This window comes from Fistularia commersonii, chromosome 15, assembly GCF_037954325.1.
Source record: "Fistularia commersonii isolate RoL2024-O1a breed Wild chromosome 15, RoL_Fcom_v1.0, whole genome shotgun sequence".
Lineage (NCBI taxonomy): Eukaryota > Metazoa > Chordata > Actinopteri > Syngnathiformes > Fistulariidae > Fistularia > Fistularia commersonii.
In genome coordinates, this window is record NC_141298.1 from 16273961 (window position 1) to 16293872 (window position 19912).

General features: G+C 41.2%; 1 protein-coding gene across 1 annotated transcript; it reads right to left on the reverse strand.

Moving 5' to 3' along the window:
- Positions 1-32: 32 nt before the first annotated feature.
- Positions 33-19185, reverse strand: fez1 (fasciculation and elongation protein zeta 1 (zygin I)). Its single transcript, XM_086160276.1, has 10 exons — positions 18937-19185; positions 15776-16151; positions 11404-11491; positions 8630-8716; positions 7276-7441; positions 4057-4373; positions 2817-2897; positions 1286-1361; positions 1124-1189; positions 33-945 (listed from the first exon to the last, which is right to left on the reverse strand). The coding sequence occupies exons 2-10, from the start codon at positions 16117-16119 to the stop codon at positions 929-931; spliced, it is 1242 nt and encodes a 413-aa protein (XP_086016402.1). The 5' UTR covers positions 16120-16151; positions 18937-19185; the 3' UTR covers positions 33-928.
- Positions 19186-19912: the final 727 nt, after the last annotated feature.

The following is a 19912-nucleotide window of genomic DNA, read 5'->3' on the forward strand; positions in this document are numbered from 1 at the left end:
CTGGACTCGTGCACATTGAGAGTCAAACACCGTGAGGGTAGCACGTTTATTAGAATTTGCGATTAGCGATGTAACATTCATCTACATGTCTCAAAGGAAGTCATAAATATGTTAAGAGGAAAATATGCACAGAATGAGCTCATCTTGTCAGGAGGGGGGGTGGAGGGACGGGGGGGGGGGGGGAGCCTGTCACTCTGATGACACACGACAAACCAAAGTAGAAAAATCTGCAACAGAGTTCATATCAAATATTTAGAAATGCAACAAAAAAAAAAAAAAAAAAGTCAGGAGAGCACGGGACATTCGTCCAGTGACCGTAAAGAAGGAAAGGAAACCGATGCGCTGCACCCGTAATCGCTGTGCGTTTCTTCTCGTTCAAATGGAGCTACAGTACTGAGTTGGCAGAAAAAGGTGCATGGCTTTTTATTCGAATGAATCTCCTTTTTTTTTCCCGTCACCTGACACAGAGCAAGGATCACTTGAGGATGTAGTCCTTATGAAGCAACGCGCGCTAAAAGAACCCGGTGGTTTTGCGGATCAGTTTATGAGTTAACATTATTTTACAAGTGGGGACAAATGCTGTGGGAACGTTTTTGTCCCCCGCACCAAAGTGGTGTTGTGATGGTTTATAGCATGTCATGCTCCGTCAGTGAAGTCCTTTAAATGGGGGATTTTTCATCCCGGTAACTCGGACGGGGGAAGCGGGCGGGTTCTGGCCTGAGCATGATGTGCAAGAAGGGGAGAAGGTGAGCTCAGCAAAAGGCAGTAGTCATAGTTGAAGTGATTGCGATGATGAAGATGGTGAGGATCCCTGTTGATAAAGAGGGGCGGCGAAGGGGGCGGGGGAGGAGGTCATGCAGCTCGAGGGCCGGGAGGGCCGGGAGGGGACGATTCTCCGTCACGACGACGCCCCCGGCCTGGCGGTGCTTTAGGTGGGACACAAGACTGGAGGGGGAAGACATTCACAGCACGTTAGGATATTGTTTTTTTCCCCCTTGAACCATCAATGAATTTGCAAAGCACTGTTTCAGTTCTTTTGTCATCCATTCTGCTACGTTTCAATACGTTTCGACCTGATTCTAATAAAGGATTTTATCACTCGCTGTGGTTTTAAACCGCTTACCTTTCAATATGTAGTCAGTTAGCAGTGTAGGCACCTTCTCACTGTCCTCCTTTATGGCATAAAGAACTGAGGGAAAGAAAAACGTGTCAGATCTGAAGGCTTTCCTTGCCAGTTGTTGTAATTGGCCTTGAAAAAAAAAAAAAAAACTTTCTTTACACTCACTTTTTGTGAGCATCTGCAGGTCATCGACGGACGGAGGGCTGCCTTTCTTCTCGTAGGGAATGACTGTGTTTATATACTGGAAACAGAGACGAAATTCAGACGCAGACTTCCTATTCGCTCTCTTTTATGATGAAGAACTTCACGCGGTTCTGCTCTGACCTCCAGGAATCATCCAACATGTGGGCGAATCCCTCCGTGCACCTGCAGTGCTTTAAACATTTCCTTTAACTCGGCTTATAAAAATGTTGATGTCACCCGTAAATCATTTATTTACATCCGTTCGTCAGCCTTTCATACAATCGAGGGCGGGTCAGAGCTTGTTTACTCTCTCAGTGATGGGATTACGCACAGAGACGCCTGAGTTAGACCTTGACTCGTGACAGTAAAGAGATTTTTCTTCTCGGACCACATTTAAAATCGAAAACACCTTCTGACCCGGCGTATTCCACAGCTTCAAGTCTGAGATAATCCGCCAGAGAGAATTTACTGAAACGGCACTGAAGGGAAAAGGGAAGGAGATTTATTCATTTATTATCCGCGCCTCTCATCCTGCAGTGAAGGTCACGCGTGGGTCGATCACCGGGCCACATATTTCACCCTCTCATTCATGCATTCATTCATAAATCCACTCATCCATACATAGCAGCTTTCTGCTGCTCGTTTCTATTTTTTGCACAAGTGTTTACCGTAATTTCCGGACTATAAGCTGCTACTTTTTTAACACGCTTTGAGAATTACGGCTTAAACAAAGATGCACCAACGAACTTCGTGACGCCAAAACATTTAGCCTCGTCACATCGATGAAACAACCGACAGCGAAAACAAAGCGAGGATAGAAAACGGACGGACTTTTCCTTGTGTTATTTATTATTCATCTTTTTCCCCAGCCGTGTTACGGGCACATTTAAAAAAAAAAAAAAAAAAAAGCATCTCCGCTACATATCTGTAGATGTTGCCTGTATGTATTGAATTAAACGTAAAACAAAAATGTGTTTTTGTGTAAATATCTCATGTTACAACAACGACACCTGCAGCTTATAGACAAGTGCAGCCTGTATATGTACACATAACATATATTTATTTTGTTATTTTTAGCGGGTGCGGCTTATATTCAGGTGCGCTCTATAGCCTGGAAATTACGGTATATTTTTATTCCAAACTGATACTTCTACGTGCTACTGTTCCACCTTGCAATATTTATAACTTAACTACCTCTAGTGCGCCGAAACGTCCTCCATCGTGAGACGATGAAAAGAACATTCTATTCTTTTCTTTTCACAAGTCACAATGAGACAGTTTGTGTATTTGGATAAATCGGGGTCTCAGGTGAAGCTCCTGTGTGTTATTGGACTGTGAGAAGAACCTGGAGAACCCGGAGGAGACCATAGAAGCTCCACGCGGAATATCAGAATCTAACTAAGGGCCTTCCAAAGGCCGATATCGTACCTTAATTAATGATTGACGTGAGAAAAATGAAATGTGAGAAGGTGTATTACGGACAAATGAGCTGTCAGTGAACTCTGTGCTTCACCTGTTTGTCGTTCCCTGTGCCCCCGAACGTCTGCCTGATGCCGCTCTGGAGGATGTTGGACAGCCCCTCCATGCTGAAGCGCTGCAGGGCACAGAAAAAATCGATGATTTCGCCATCTACGTTTTCATTTCATGTGTGCTTTGCAGGGGTGGATGTGTCTACTCATGGAAAAAGGATTGGATCATCTGCTGCTCCTCGGAAGGAAAAGCCATTAGCTTTTCTCAGTTCCTGGACATGGACCGGACACGGCTGTTACCGAGGGGAGACGGGGACGCTTTCCTGGAAGATGCTTCGGGAGAATAATGGACCTGAGATCCATTATGCTGGCCATCGAGGCCGTGGGCTCCACCGAACTGGCGGGTTGCCATTGTTTCCCAGAGCCTTTATCGACACACGCCGGCTTTCCCGGGGTTTCTTCAGGATGAGCTTTTTTGGGAACACCAGTGTGTGAATCTGAAATGTTTTTATCGAGAGGCTAAATCAAGTCCTCGCTGGCCTTCAAAACCACCTTGTCGTCTAATCGGGACACGACGGCTTCCTCTGAAAGCCGCCGACGGCCAGGCTCGTGGTTTTATTCGCGATCCGCCGTCTCTCCTGCTGCCTGAGACGCTCCGGCGAGGATCATCCAAAACACTGAGTCATCTCTGAAGGTGACTTTGCTCCCCCTGGGAGATCCTCCAATGCCATCTCAGTATTTCTCTAACTGCCTTTCTCTTTCTTATTCAATGGTATTTGTCACTCTTCCAAATTCTAAGCTATTATTAAGTGAGTTAAGATAAGATAATTTATGTTGATTCCCATAGGGGAATCACAGCAGTGTAATATAATGTCAAAAAAAGGAAATAAATTTGAATATGAATATGAGTATAAATATCAATAGAAAGGCAGAAGACAGGAGATAGCGAGACAAAAAAAAACCAAACAGGAAAAAATTCACAACAGACAACAACAGGGATGACAATGAGCTACATCAAGGAACAGTGAGGTTGGAAAAACACACAACAACTAGAACTAAACAACAATATAAATAGAGTGACAAAAATAAATAGCAATGAATAAAATAAATAAACAAAAAAGGGCAGGATGTGGACCAACAAGGAGAGACGGCAGAGTTAGAACATGACGTGGGTGGGCGAGGTAGTGAACGGGGAAGGGTCGTGAGATTGGTGCACTCGGGCCGGTCAGAGTTTGATGGCACAAATGAGCGTCTCGGCGTTTTATTTGTCGTCATAGTGGATACCTTAACGGGCATTCCCGCTGTCTTCTCCACCACGCGGCCTGTGGTGCCCATATTCCCGACGTTCACAGGCAGAGTGCCTCCCCCCTGCAGGCTCAGGGCTTTGTCCCGGCGCCGGCGTTTGTTGCTCTCTCGCTGTTCCTTCTGCCTGTTCTGCACCTCCATCAGGACCGTGATGAACGTGTTCTTCACCTCCTTCTCGAACTCCAGCTCATCACGCCGGGCCAGCTGGCTAACCAGCTCCTCGGAGTACTCGCGGATGGCGGCCTCAACCCGGTGCAGCAGCTCCACCAGTGCAGAGCTGGGCATCAGACTCAGGCCTGCAGGATGGAGGAAAAGAGACAAAATATTCACAGGGAAAATCTTCATATTCACCAAGGTAGCAATAATGTGCAAACGAAGCATCATAATGTACTAATACCCTATAACATATATCTATATATATAGAGATATATGTAAAAATTAGGGGTTTGTTTTTGCAAATTATGCATTTCGGCTTCTCTTTAGTCATTCATTCTTTTTTTTTTTTTTTTGTAGTTTGGTAACATTTAAAAAGGATTTAATTATTATCTAAAAACGTATCAGGGCGTATCAGAAATTTTCCCTAATGATGGTATTTTGTGATTCACGCATTTTTATACACAGCAGAACTTCGTCAAGCTTCTATCCAGAGGAAGAAATTACATTTCTTATCTTTGCAAACTCATTTATCCAGAATTTTATTTTCATTTGTCTCCTATCACTGAGCGGATTGAAAGGAAGAAAAAAAAAGTAATTCCTCTGTTGATCAAAAGTGAGTTACGAGACATGACAGACTCAGCGGTCGGTATTCTGATGCGGAGGCTGCGGGCCTCCCTTGCAGGAAAGAATGTGACTGGAAAACCATTGTGGCTTTGCTGCCTGGCAAATCGACCCATTTCGTTGTCGTTTTTTCGTGCAAGAGTGAAACAGAAGAAAATCGATAGAATAGACTCAGCTAAAATTAAAATCTGAAATGACAAAGGTAAGATCAGGAATGGAACAACACTCTTTCTTCATTTGAAAGCAGGGCTTGCAATATCACTTTCTACCGCTAGGTGTCGCTAATGTGCGAGTCTAGCAGGAAACGCGGGGTTCAAGCACGCGTTGTTTGAGTTACCTTACAGTAAATATGGCGCCGGAGCTAGCTGCTCACGAGCATGAGGTGTTCTTCTCTTCTGCTTCACAGGTACTTCAAAATCAGGGTGAAAAAGTGCTTTTGATCCGTGTGAACTGCTTGAATTTTAAATAATCGCTTGTTTGATTTGCGTTTGACAGACGCGGTTAAAATCGAGTGTTTCGGAGCGGTGTCGAGTTTGTGCATTTAGCTAGCAAGCGGTGGCTAGTATGCTAACTCCAATGTTTGTTTTTTTTTTAAGCTTTATCGAACTTATAAAGTATAAACAAACAAAACATATAAACAAATAAACAGGGGATAAATTCAATCGTACATCAATGATATTAAATATTCAGGAGGAAACATTTCTTACACTTATTTTGTGTACTATCAATTTACTATAAAGATAAACAAGAGTTTTAGAAATCAAATAAAGTGGCTAGGGGAATACAATCTGTATTTAGCTCAATGGATGTAAGGGAATATCATTCATACAACGGTATATTTTTTGGGTTTTGGATTTTTCCATAGGTTTTAGAGATTTTTTATATAATTTAATATTATTTTTAAAGAAGGTAAAAGTGGGGGGGGGGGGGGGGGGGGCATATTTGCATTCTGTTTTGTGTATGAAGAACTTAGCCAAACCTGAAATAATATTGACAAAGAGTTTCCCAAAGGCAAATCAAATGTCATGCAATCTCTTGCGAAAGAAATTGGTGATTATAGAAATTTTGCTTAAATCCATTTTTGAGCTTTTGCCCAAATACTGTGTACTTTTTCGCATGAGAAAAATACATGGTCTGTGGTTTCAATATTGTCTTCAAAACATGTATAAATTTTATCTTCGATATTTAAGTGTAACCTCAATAATTCTTTAGATGGGTAGATATTATTCATAATTTTAAAGTGTCTGTTCTGCCTTAGAGTGAAATACATAATTCTCAGTTTAGCAATCAATTCCTAACCAAATTTATTTAAGATATAATTTTTGTATTGACTAACTCCAGCTGCATAATGGTGGCCGCCAAGAAATATTTTTGCGTGTTAACAGGTTTAAATCTTTGGAGAGAACAAACATACATTTTTTTTAATTTTTTTTTGACAACTGGTTGTTATATAATACAATTATATATCAGGGGTTGACTAGAGGCTGGAAGGTGAAACAGCTTTTGTTTACTTGCAAAATTGTAATTGTCCATATTTTTGTGGCTAAAATTTTTACGACAAGTCATAACTTGAGATGCAAAATGTAACAGCTCTTTAGTATAAGATGAGTTTTGATGGAAGCTTAAATATGCTTAAAAATGGCACCTGCTCCTTACTGCTCCACAGCTATTCAAGACTGCAGCAAGAGTTGCTGCACCGGTACCCCAAGGCCCTTTGACCTTTACTGGTTAGAGGCTCACAAAAAATACAAACTTTGGGTTCAAATGTAATGAATAATACATTACATAAACATTGTATTTCATTTAGAGATATACACCTTTAATTTAGAAATTCAGCATTTTCTGGTCAATTTCAATGTCATTAATGTGTCAGACTATTACCCAAAGATGTTACAAAGAATCACTTTGTCTATAAATTGTCATTTGTTATCATTTCTAATAGTACAAGGGGATGCAGAGTGGCCTCGTGAAGCTTTGCAAACTACATCACTGATTGACGTCAATGTATTTTGATTGTTATGACACTGAGGGTCTGCTGTGACTCTTAATGCAGCTTAGCAGCTAATTCAGTATTGCGAAATTTTAAAGCTAACCCCAGAGCTAATTTGCAGCCGTGCTGTTGACAGGCAGGAAACTCACAGCTCTTTATTTTTAGCACGATTTTATTCTTCATCAAAGATCCCCTCCAACTCTTGTCAAGATCTGTGGAGCGTAAGGGGTCTCACCTTTGATATTTTATTGTTTAATAATCTGCCTCAAGCAGAAACATGAACCGTTACCTAAAGGTTACTGCCATCATGAAGAAAAATCTCCTAACCTGTTTCCCCATGAGGTATGGAAAAACATGTTCGTTTCATGCTATTAAATTCAAAATTGAAATAAGAACAATAATGTGTTAAGTTAAATTATGTGCAGTTTCACCTTCATAGGAGCAGTTGTTGTTTGAGGCCTGGGACAGCTGCCTGATCTCTTCCAGCAAGGATGGGCTGGTCTTGGAGGAGCAGTGGCTGTTCTCTTCCTCATCCTCCTCCTCAGTTTCACCGGGGTCCGGAGAGTTCTCCATCATTTCGACTATCTCCTCAATGACCTTGTGTAAAGGTGACGTGAAACGTGGAGGAATAGAAGGAGACGATTGGAAAAGCAGGAAAAGGGTGAGGAGGCACAAACCTATAACTCTCAATTTATGGGGGGACTGTGACTGGTGGAAAGATTGTCCATTTTGTGGCTGTCCATTAGAACATCAATGACACTTCTCTGGTTACATGAACCAATTACATTACACATTTGTGTGTTCAGTCAGTCATAATATCCATTCACTAGGTCAGTGTCATACTACAAGTATCAAATAAAAATACAATTTAGTCATATGACCCATAGTCACTGTCAGTCAGTTCTGTTCAATGTAAAATTGTTTTTTAATACATTTTTGCCTGTTGTGTTAACAATTGCGAAACATAGCAATTTGGAAAACTAAACACGATTGTGAAAAAGTAAAGGGTCGATGGACTGAAAGACAATAAAACACAATCCATAAAAAACAGTTTTAAGAAGTATCATTATTATGGTGAATTTTTAGGCCAAATTGAGGCCCATAAATGCCAAACAGCATTTTTCTGTAACTGACCACAAGTAACTTGAGCCTTAGAGAATGATTAGTGACTGAGAGAGATTGCAAAGATTTTTTTCCTCTAAAAACTGAGAATTAAACCAACTGAGAGCAGGTTCTTCAATACCAAGTAATGAGTTCTGATGGTCAATTAATGTCAATTATCATCACGTGCAGTATAAAAGGCTTTACTGCACTCATGTCTAAATTAATTAAAACTGCAGCCTTTTCTCCACCAGCTGCTACAAAGAGGATGTTATTAACAATAGTTGGGGCACTGTGGGTGCTTAAAAATTAGATTTAAAACGTCAGAGATTTGACTTCTTCTTCTTCTTCTTCTTCTTTCGGCTTTTCCCGTCGGGTCACCACAGGGAGTCAACTTTCTCCATCTAACCCTATTCTCTGTATCTTCCTCTCTCACTCCAACTACCTTCATATCCTCTCTCACTACGTCCATAAATCTTCTCTTTGGTCTTCCTCAAGACCTCCTGCCTGGCAGCGTCAGAGATTTGACATTGTTGCCAAATCTGTAGCATTACAATTATTCAATAAAGCTTAACGAAAATGAAAGTAGGGAATGGATAAACACAAAAAATAATAGTCAGTAAAGTGAAGAATACTCAAAAACCACTCTTTTAAAATAAGTGAGTTTGCAATTAATTCACACACCTGATCAGCTGTGATGAGGGGTTCGTCGGTCAGGCAGTTGGCGTTGTCATTCTTTTCATTCATTTCGTCCTCCTCTTTTTCGTGGATCTAGAGAATGTAAAATTAAAAAAAAAAAAAAAAAGTAGACTTCAAACAGCTGCTGGTGAGCTTTATTCAACATTCCCAACCTCTTGGAGATGCAGCAGTATCTCATGTCTTGAGGAATGTGTTTGTGACAAATTGACATGGAACCTCAGTCTCATTTCCAACTATCAGTACTTTTTATTGTTTTTTTTTCTAGCTTTTCAAAAGCCAGTCTAATATTGTTAAGTGTTATCGACCTTTTTGGACTTTCATAACAATCTGATCATGACGTGTTTGGGAAAGTAAAGTGTGACGGACATCTCAATGCCCCTTCAAGTACTTAAAGGGCATTGTGATGCTATAGTCCCGTCAGTAGACGTTGTAATCCAGATTTGATACTCATAAGGTTTTTATCTCGATCAGCCAGCCTATACACTGCTGCTTTGAAAAAGCAGCATTAAAGTACAATGGATTGCCTAATCTGATGACACTCGCATGTTTCAGGAGCTCCAAAATGATAATAAACTCCTCAATTAGTCAAAGGTTTATAAATAGTGCACATGATATTGCTGAACAAAAGCGTTCAATTATCTTTTTGCATTTTCTTAATTGCATTTCTCTGTGAGTCAGCTCAGTTGCGTCACAATCATTATCAAGAATACGCTTAAACTAATGACCACTGATAACGCCCACTCTCTGAGACCAAAAACAAGCGTTGCAAGATTTTTCTGCAATTTCCAATCCATCGTAGGGTCTTTAAAGTAATCCCACCCACGAGGAATTATTCACTGTCATCGATTTTGCAATGTTGATACCAATGCAGTGGATTTCACGATTATTCTGACTTCTTGAGTATTCCTCCCTCAGTCCAAAATTATGTTGTGGATTTATTGAAGTTTATAGAAGGACTGAATGGTTTTTTTGTCTCTGTATGGGGCACAAGATTGACAGTTGGCTGGTTCAGAGTTTACCCCGCCCCTCACCCATGACAACGGGACAAATGTTAAACGGTGTAGACAGTGAATGAATTAAGATATTTGTCCTTTCTGTCTTTCTTTGTTGAAGATACTTTGAGGTTATCTTAAGTCATCTACTGTATATTGTTACGATCCATTTCTGAATGAAGTGATTGTCTCCTCCTCTCTGCTGTCGCTTTGCTTTTTTGTTGTACGGATAAAAGGAGCCGATAAGCTCGGAGGCATGACATTCTGAAAGACTGAACAGTGCCAAGGTGATTCTTTATCCCCATCTGTATAGTTCACTATTTATCTATATTTTTCAAAGAAACCTTTTTGTAGTTTATCCAGCTGAAAGGTGAAGATGTCTGAGTGATCCCGGTGTGCTTGGAATGAATACTAGCCGAGACGGTTTGAAAATTTTGCTCAGGATTTCCAGAGGAGACAGGAAAGATGCCTCGAGGAGAGGCGTTCTCGGAGAAACGTTTGCCGTCGGTCTGGCAGAGGGTGTTGTGGCAACTGGATTTGAAAACAGTATCTACCTCCAAACTAGGATGCACATCCTCATCAACCCTCTCCCTCCGTAAGAAACAGCTGCTCGAGCTTTGACCAGGCCAAATATGGCCGAGGCAGCTCTTGCTCGGCGCCCTCAGTCCAGTTGAATGTGACAAGCAATTTAGAGAGGAGATGGAGAGGAGACCTCCGCTGAATGGCAGAGCGGTGAAGGCTGGCGAAGCATGCCTGCAAGTGTCAGCAGGGGTTCAAGCCTCAGAGAGAATGGACCGCTTAGCTAGTCACATTGCATTTGACTAAATCCATAAAAGGAGGGGAAAAAATCATCTCAAACAACTGAAATAAAGATAAAAAAATGGAAGAAGTAACTGTGAAAGTAATTTTCCGGGGTTGTGAGCATGTCTTCAGGGTCAGACCTCGTTTCAAATTGTTAATACTGTGCTTATTTGAGCATAAACGGACAGGAATAAACAACAGTAGATCACAGAGTTAGTCATGGATTCACAATAACATTTTTTCCATGGTTTGGATGCAAATTAATTGCAAATCGGAAAAAAAGGGCAATTTGGATAGAGTACCAAAAGCACCATTCTTAACCGCAGGGTAAAGATTCCCTTTACAGTCTGGAAAGCAACTGAAATGGAGCCACAGATGTAACATAATCCTCACTGTCATTAAGCATAGACCAAAAGATAAAAATGTCTTCAAAGATTAGTTGAGCCTAAGTAAAAACAAATAACGACAATTACATTTTAGAGACTGTATGTATGAAAAATATATAATCAAGCAAAGATTGGGTTTTGTAGGATGAAGAATGGCTGTGAATCGTTGTGGTCATATCCATGCCGATTAGTTGACGATAAAGAGAGAAGCCAGGAATTCCTCACATCTGACCTCCTCCAAACCTACTAATCCTAATTCCAGTGAAAGTGGAAACACTGATAAACACCGGGCTTACTGTATGAGCTATAAACAGAAATGTTGAAAACACGTCTAAAATGAAAAAGTGATGATAAATCTACTGTGGTGTTCTCAGAAGAAATATTGTCATGATATATGAACCAGCTTTGTGTATACAAGACCACAGGATCCAAACTGATTTAAATTCCAGTGAAACTAGTTTTACATTTTAGTAGCACTAAGAAGTACATGGAGAAAATTTAAAACAAAAAAAGAAACAATATTTATATTGTCCCGATCAGTTCTATGGCTGGATGTGGAGTCCAAGTGTTGTCTCATTACCTCCTGGTCTGACAGATTGCCGTTGAGTCCCTCTGAATCGTTTCCGTCCCAGGTGGAGATGTAGTTGTCGGTCAGAGCGTCCCACACACTGCAAAAACAAAACACACGCATGTAAGGCAAGCAAACACAAAAGTATCCACAAGATCGGCATCAATTTGCTATTTTTGGGTCCACAGCTTTGGTATTTTAAGCTTGTATCCACTCATGATTTCACCAGACGGTTATGTAACAGCATTAGAGTACTATTTGATCTCCACTGGGTTACTGCTCAGTTATTTCTTTAGAAGCCTATGTCAAGTCTTTTACTATTACCAGTCAATACAGATGAAGCTGGGGGCTGCAGGAAGAACAGTGCACAGAAGAAATAGCTTACTGCTTGTTAAAAAGGTATCCTGAGCAGAGTTTTAGATAAAGTGTCTCACATCATCGTGGCGGTGGTCTCCGCTGCCTGTTTGGGACGGAGTGACATGAACCCAGGGGAGCAAGTCTCCTTTGTTCTGCAGCCTCTCTTGGCTCGGGACTCCCATCCTGCTCTCGGTGGTGCGCCCCCCCCCCCCTCACCCCCCCCCCCACGCTCGGTCACACAGTGGACACCATTCAGCCCACGGCTTACCTCATTCACGGAGCGGGAGAAGCGCACGCACACATTGGCTTAAGTGCAACAATCATGAACAGAATAAAATATCCAGTGCTCCTTTTATTAAAACCCCAAATAATGAGATTTGTGTTTTCCTGAGCCCAACTAGATTAACTGGTGCCATCATGTAAACCGACTGTCTGACTGTCTGTGGTCTAATCTATTCAAAGGAAACTCCTCATTTGCACATTGTGGTTATATAACGCCCTGATTGTTCAGGGGCAGCTGGTTGAAATTGCTGTTTTGTTTTTGTGTGTTTTTTCCTGTTTGGCGCTTTTGTTGTGAAATTACTTGAGCAGTTTGTACCGTTTGAATCGCATTTTACATACGTTTTTAGCGTGAATCCAAGTACAGGTAAATCCAAGTAAATTTCTTTTGGGACGAAAAAACAATGTCCACTTCTTGTAAGTTTGTTACTTTCATAGTGTTTGCACTGTTGTGCTCTTAAAGTAAATCAATGAATATGCAGATGAAAATGTTGTCTCAAAATTGTCTTATACACTTTTTTTTGTGAATTTAACTTTTTTTTTTTCCATGCAATTCCTTTCAAGCACGTATGATATAGATGATATGATGATGTATTTACACAATCACAAGTAATTTTTCTTCATCTTGAAAGGAATACTGTCTTTCTAGTGTTAACAGATATGAAGTTGCAATTTTCCAAGTAACTTGTGGTACTATCTTGCTAACGAGCATATTTTCTGTATTAATTTAGAATAAGCAGCCACTTTCAAGGGAAGAAAAAAAACATAAACATTTGAGGGGGAAGTCTCAACACCAGGTCAGATTTCTTGTGTTTTAATGAATGATACACAGCCACCAACCAAAATATGGTAATATAAGATACAAAAATTAATTGAGGCTTCACAGCATATTGAGTTAATAATCCCTGACTTGATTTACATAAGTTCCAAAGGTTATTATTGTTATTACAGAGAATTAAATGACTGTCAGTCCTACCGTAGAGGAATTATCACTGGGTCTTGGAGGTGATACAAGGACGATTTTTATCTTTGAATAAACTCAACTCTCTTCTGATCTGCTGCAAGGAAGATCAGCCGCATCATTAACAACTGAGCGACATGGGAGTGATATCAATATCCTAATTTACATCTCAGTACTTTCCTAAAACTGAAAGCTGTGGCACAAGAAATCAAAATGAAATATTTATTTGAATAGTTGTACAAACCCTTGAGCAGGAATAGGGTTTGGTCATCTGGGCCTGAGAAATAGGAACTCTATGTTACAAAACTGTCCTGCTGTGTTCACTGGCCCGCGGCCACCGAGGAGAAATCATTCTGTTTAATATTCTAGCTTGTCCGACTCTCATGCCTATGTTTCTAATCAGACATCTGTCGGGATTAAGCGGAGTTGTGCCACAGAGTTTTCTACCAAACCACAGATTCATAGTGTTGATTGTTTTTGCTGTTTGTGTGTGTGTGTTTAACTTCTATTCAAACTCACTGTACCTTAAGTCGCACTGTCTTTCTTTCCAAATTGCTTGAATGAATGCACCATTTAACATAACGCAATGATGCATTAATATTGAAATGAAAGTACAGAGTCATTTCAGTAACTGGTGCGTAATGTCTCATTCTTAACCTTTGGTGTTCATGTATGCAGTCTTATTCTTCACAGTTTTTTTTTTTTCTTTTTATAGTTTGCATCTAATTTGGACACATTTCCTTCCCTAAAATATTGTGTTATACCTATGTCCAGGCTATTTTTAATCAGAATCATGCACATAGTGTGAGGACGTCTGTTCTCTGAGGGGGAAGGATCTGGCAGTCAGCTGGTCGGGCGGTGAAGATGGACATAAACACACAAGCGAAGCCAACTGAAGCGCACTGCGCGGTACATTGAATAATTCAGCATGGAGCCTCACTGGGCAGCATGGAGGGTGGGGTCGTGCTGCTGAATGACTGCGCGATGTTGTGGTCTGTGTGAAAATGTTTCGGCTTCCATCATGTGTAACACGCTGGGCCTTGTGTGTATGTGTTGTGAATAGCAATGACGCCTGCATAGTGAGTGTGCCAGTGCTTGATTTTTCTTTTTTTTTTTTTCATTTATTTATTTTTCCACGCAGGCTGGGAATTTGTGTTGCACTTTTGTTGTTATCATCGCATTATTTATAGAGCACTTAGAGCTTCAGGGTACTCAAAGTCACAATACAAGAGTTAAAAAGGCCTGCGGGGTGTACACGTCCTCTTTCAACCTAAAATCTTGCAGATAATGGATTAGTCTTACACCACATGAGATTAGACAGATTTTAGTTTGTGTACAAGCTCTGCGGCACATTGAACCCAAACTTTAATGCAAATTTCCATTACGGGGAAAACAAAAAGGCAGCTGGGACACACAGGCTCGGTTCGAGGTGGCTCTTACCACCGCTCTTTGTCAAGGACATTGTTTTAGAGGGTACTGTTAGAACTACTCTACATATTTCAAAATGTGATAGTGTTTCTGAGATTAGGAAGTAGAGTTGAAGAAAAAATTAAGGTGATGGTAATACCCAAAGGATTAAATCTTCACATGAAGTTCTGAAGCACAAACATGCTACGTTTTAACTTTATACAGTATTTTGGAGAGTTCTGTCGCAAGCGGAAGCACAGAGGGTGGATAAAATATTTTGGGTAATGCCGGAAAACAAAAAAATCGCTGGCCTTGATGTGTAGCAGTACCAAGTCCGTCATGGCAAATTGCAGCTAATGTCTTTTCTTCCTTTTGTAAACGCTATGCCCTGATTTCTGTGTGGTAGCTCCGTCCTCCACGCTTCATCAGACATCTCTGTGAATCTCACTCGCATTTTTGTCTTTCTGAAATTCTGACCTTCAGTTGAACAACACCCTAGAGTAAAAGAGAGACTTTAGGTTTGAGGTCAAATGGAAAAATCTGCTTGAGATTCAAATTTCACGACAGTTAAATCCTTAAACTAGATCTTTTTATTTTTTTATGTTTTTTTTTTTTTTTTTTTAAAGAAACCCTTATCATTTTGTACTTAGTATAGTCATCAGCTTCTGACCTTACATACAATTCTTGGCATTTACCATTGGCCTGGCATTTAAGTTGAGTTCATCCTTCATCATTACCCAAATTAAATCTGTTATTAATGCCAAATGATGTTGGTGGCCAACCTGAATATTATATATACAGAACAGGTCTGTTTTCTTTCAGATACTGAGATACAAATACAATCACTTTCAGGTATGACCGCGCTGCTGTCTCATCGGGTTTGTTTGGATACATTTTAGATCAGTTTTGTTTTGAAGAAGAGAAAAGAAAAAATTCTGGAACGATACTTTAAACCACTTCTTATGGCTGTAATCAGCAGCCATCTGTGCTTGTGCATTTTCAAACCTTTTTACCGGATTCTGCAAATCCTACTTGCTGATACATAAACCACAGAGCATCGTGTTACATTTTCGATGTACAGAGTAAATCTGAAATTTGTCCAGACACCATAATCAACTCAGCTGTTATGAACAGTGAAGTGGTACATATGGATAAACTTGCACTAATGCATGTATTTAAGTGTAACCAGATGAAAATTTTCTGCGTCCTGCCCAAATTTGATTGCAGTTTTGTGACTAGAATTCAAATTATATAATTTAGTCACTTCTTATGCACCGACTAATTGATTCAATTAAGCAGACAAACTATCATCCAGAATATTTGTTGCTTGAACTTTAAATATTGAGGAGAAAACAAGCAATGAACAGGCTGGACACTTACTCTTCGTCCTGCAGCCGCTCCTCATCCTCCTGGTTGTGCGTCTGGCTGCGTATGGGCGCCAAGCCCTCCGTCTTGGTGTTGTAATTGTGGAAACAGACGTTGAGTTTCTCGTCGAACTCGTTCACCAGGTCCTCCATCGACTTGAAGCTCATCATCTCTGAGAAGTTCTCCAGCTCAGAGAAGTCCTCACGGGTGATGGAAGCTAGCGGGACAGTGGAGGTGGTGGTGGTGGTGTTGGTGGTGGAGTAAGAGGGGCGGTTTAGAGCTGGATGGTCCAGCTCCTCCATCCGGCATGGACGTAGGTCCTCAAACTCCTCATCCAAGCACACAAGAGGGGCTTCCATGTTGTCCCCGGTCAGGTGAATCTCACTCAGCCCTGCAAAGGGAGCGGAGGTGGCGATTGAGTGTTCAATATATGGATCTAATTTCAGCCAGGTATAAATGGATGTATTTCATCAGAGCCGTCCCCGCAGGAACATGTCTTCAAAGAAAGGCCTGGTCCGTGGAAGCCAAAAAACCTGTCATTATTTTCTTTGTTCCCATCTGCTAGATTTACCGGCATCCCCGAAGGATTTATCTGGCGACTCCTGAATTGGGCCCGCTCACCTCATGTGGAATGGCCCCATGTTGTCTAGACAAAGAGGAGATGGAGGTAAATGTGCCAGAAGGGGACCAGGTCCCAGTGGGAACCCGACCAGTTGGCTTGACTGGTAAATCAAAGTTAATTAAGAAACTCTACCGGGATTTAGCTGGTTTTGGTCTCGGGAACATTGAAAATATAGTTAGTTTTCGAAAATAATCTCTCGCTTGGAGGCTAGCTTAATGAAAATGGGAAACAGCAACGAACTAGTTTGAATTGCTCTGGGTTGGGAATGTTTGCAGAAAACCAAAATAAGCCCCTCTATTGTCATTATTCATTTTGGTAAATTGATGCTCTCTCAGGTCTACCGTTGGCACTTCCACTTCCCTCCAGAATAGTTATAAGTGTAAATAAACAATCCACTCAGACAGAGCAGCCGATACTCATGCTGTTGTGATAATGTACATTAAGACTATTCACCCTTTCCTCTTCATGGAAATTTCACAGCTTGAAACTTCAAGCTCCCAAGGATCAGTCTGTAAGTACAGTTGGTGTCATTTCTCAATACATTCCAGTTGGTTCTGTTGCTGCTTTGTGTTTTTACTCCACTAATGCAGCAAATGTTTTAATCTTAAGCGTTATATCTTATGTTTGTTTCTGACCCTGGCCACTAAGGGTAGTTTTATTTGTTTTTTTTCCAATGCTGTCTTTTATTAGTCATCATTTACATTTCAGGGAGCTAATTTAATTCACTTTGAAATCATTATCTAAATAATAATGTTCTACCGAAAACAATTGTACATATGTATTTTATATTTGCATATGACTACACAGGGTATCATTGCCCCTTGTCAATACAAAATAAATTGGCTCTTGATTTTACAAGGCATGAAGTGTATTCTTTTGTTTTCTTGTATTCTTAAATGTGTGGAAGTTGTTTTAATTTTAAATCTGCAAGCCGAAACCCCACTTAGTGCCTGCCTGAGAAAGTCAAAATGAAATTATGGCAATGATCACGATTGTTAGAAAAAAGAAAAAGGGTCACAGCAATAAAGTTGACTTATATTTGAATTGATTTCCCAGTTTTCAATTAAATTCTAGCCCATCCCCTTATTTGGCTGACTGAAAACGAAGGGGAAATTGATAGGTGTTGGAACCGCAAGAAAAGTCTTCTTGCACATTCTTCTTGCTGCAGTGAGACTTTCAGGACTGGGAAGTTGTGCCTGGTCAGGCTGTCTGACGCAGTGTAATTACAGGAGAGAGGCCCAAATTTTGTCCTTTGTGCTTTGCTGGACTGTGGTCTGGCGAGTGGGTGAGCACAGAGAAGTCCATTTAAAACAAGCTTGTGCAAGCCTCTTCCTTCTTGTCACAACACTCAGCAAAGTGCAGCTCTGCCAGCCGGATATTGGTTTTCTGGCTCTCCAGAACTGATGCGCCGATGCATTCTGGTGTTATTTTCATCACATGTTCAATTCTTAATTCTCATCTCTCTATTGTCCATTGTTTAGGAAACTATTGAATAAACCATGGAAGTCAACCAACCCACTCCTCCTTTTATGTGACAGTGACTGACATCTTGCACCGTGCAACAGACCCAATTAAGGTAATTTAATTGGTCCAAATAGGAGACGTGGACTGGGAGCTCACACTAACTCCACCACAGGGACTCTTTGATGCAGACACTGATGCATTGCTCCTCTGGAAGTTTTTAGGATTCCTGACCAGAATGTGCCTGTCATTTCTTTGAATGGTGAATTATGTCTGTCTCACAAAACATGAAGCGTAAATGCAATCACACACGGTAGAACTGACAGCAGCAAATATGGCGCAGGGGTGTATTCAATGTGCAGGTGTACATATTGAATATTGCACACTGCCAGGGTGTGTGTGTGTGTGTGTGTGTAGAGAGCATGCTGGTCGGTTTGTGTTTGACCTTCAGAGAACGGTGGTGGTTTCAGGTGTGTTTCCAAGCAGATGCAGGTGCTCAGAGAGCTAATTACAAGAGCTCATCAGAGGTCATTAAATGCAATAGAGCACACCTCAGTACTTTGCCAAGGGAGGGTGACTGAACAAAAATCCAAGACCAGCCAGAATATTAAACTGATTGCTATATTAGATTGTCTAATTTGCATCTAGTTTCATGTCCTGCATTACTTTCAAACATGCAAGATAGCACTTAAAAATTCACAACTCTTTTTTTTTTTTAAAGCAGGAATTTAATTGAACTTATTGGACTAATAGATATGACTATTAACCAGAAATTTAATGTGTGATGAATTATCAGTCAAACCATCCATGTTGCACACTTATACAAGTGAAATTAGATCCCATTTCAATCAGCATTCAGGCAGACATGGCAGAAATGGAAATCAAGCATGTCATCAGCTCATCAGACAGAGAAAAAGGAGAGTGGGGGAGGGAACGGAAAAGCGTGAGGATGGAGAAAGGAGAGACGGACGGGGAGCCATGGTTACAAGGCGAGGATAGGAGGAAGATGATGCAGAGCAACGACCACAGAGGGGTCGGGGGCTGAGGGGGGGGGAGGATAAGCGGGGAGATGCGGAGAGGTACGGGAGGTTACCTGCAGCGGATGAGCCACTGATGTCACGGCCGGGCTTGTAGGCAGGACCCTCTTGGACAAGAAGAAGTCTCAGCCTCCCTCGCAATGAAGCCCGAGATGAGCACCAGCTACATTCAGGCCAGGATGACGGGAGGGGGAAAAAAAAGAATCGTGGGGGAAAGATGGCAACGTGGTCTAAGCTTTGGTCTGTATCCCTTCCCTCACCCGTTAGCCCACAGCCTCCCCTATCTGTCCTCCCACAGCCCCTTGTTTTCCAATCAATAGGCAGCCAGCCGAGCTCGCAGGGAGCATGCGCGCTGCCGGGCCTCTGACGATATCAGCTCACCCCCTTCCTCCACGCTTTCCTCACCACCCTCCTTCTCCCTTTGTCCCTGCTCCCTCTCTCTCTTCTCTCTCTCTCTCTCTCTCTCTCTCTCTCTCTCTCTCTCTCTCTCTTGCTCTCTCTACCGGCATAAATTCCCAAATATTCATGAGTGGAGAGAAAACAGGGGGAGGAGCAGGAGGTCTGGGAAGGAGATGTTTGCCGAGGTAACACTTTTATCCGTCCAACAAAACTGAATTACACGGATTCGCTGTTTGGTCCATTTTTCGTTCAGATATCAATCTGATCGAGCGGCACCCAGAAAGAAATTATTTAACACCTATAGATCAAGAGGAAGGAAATTCTGGAAATGATCTCTTTGTCCAGCCTGTTTCTGATAAACATAACAGCAAAGCACAATTACACACATAACAGCAAAATCCTTGAAAATAAAAAAAAGCTTCAACTCAGCACAAATGTTTAATGCCAATTTGCCAATATAACCAGCTGTTTAGATAGGCTAATGGCAAAAAAAAGCTTGATGGACGTATAAATGGGCAGAAACAGTCAGAATTAGTCCCATAGGTGAGATTCAGTCATGTTAGCAGAGATACAAGCCCCTCCCCCCCTTTCTGTTTTCATTTCATGACCAAAATAACAAAAATAGTCTTCCAT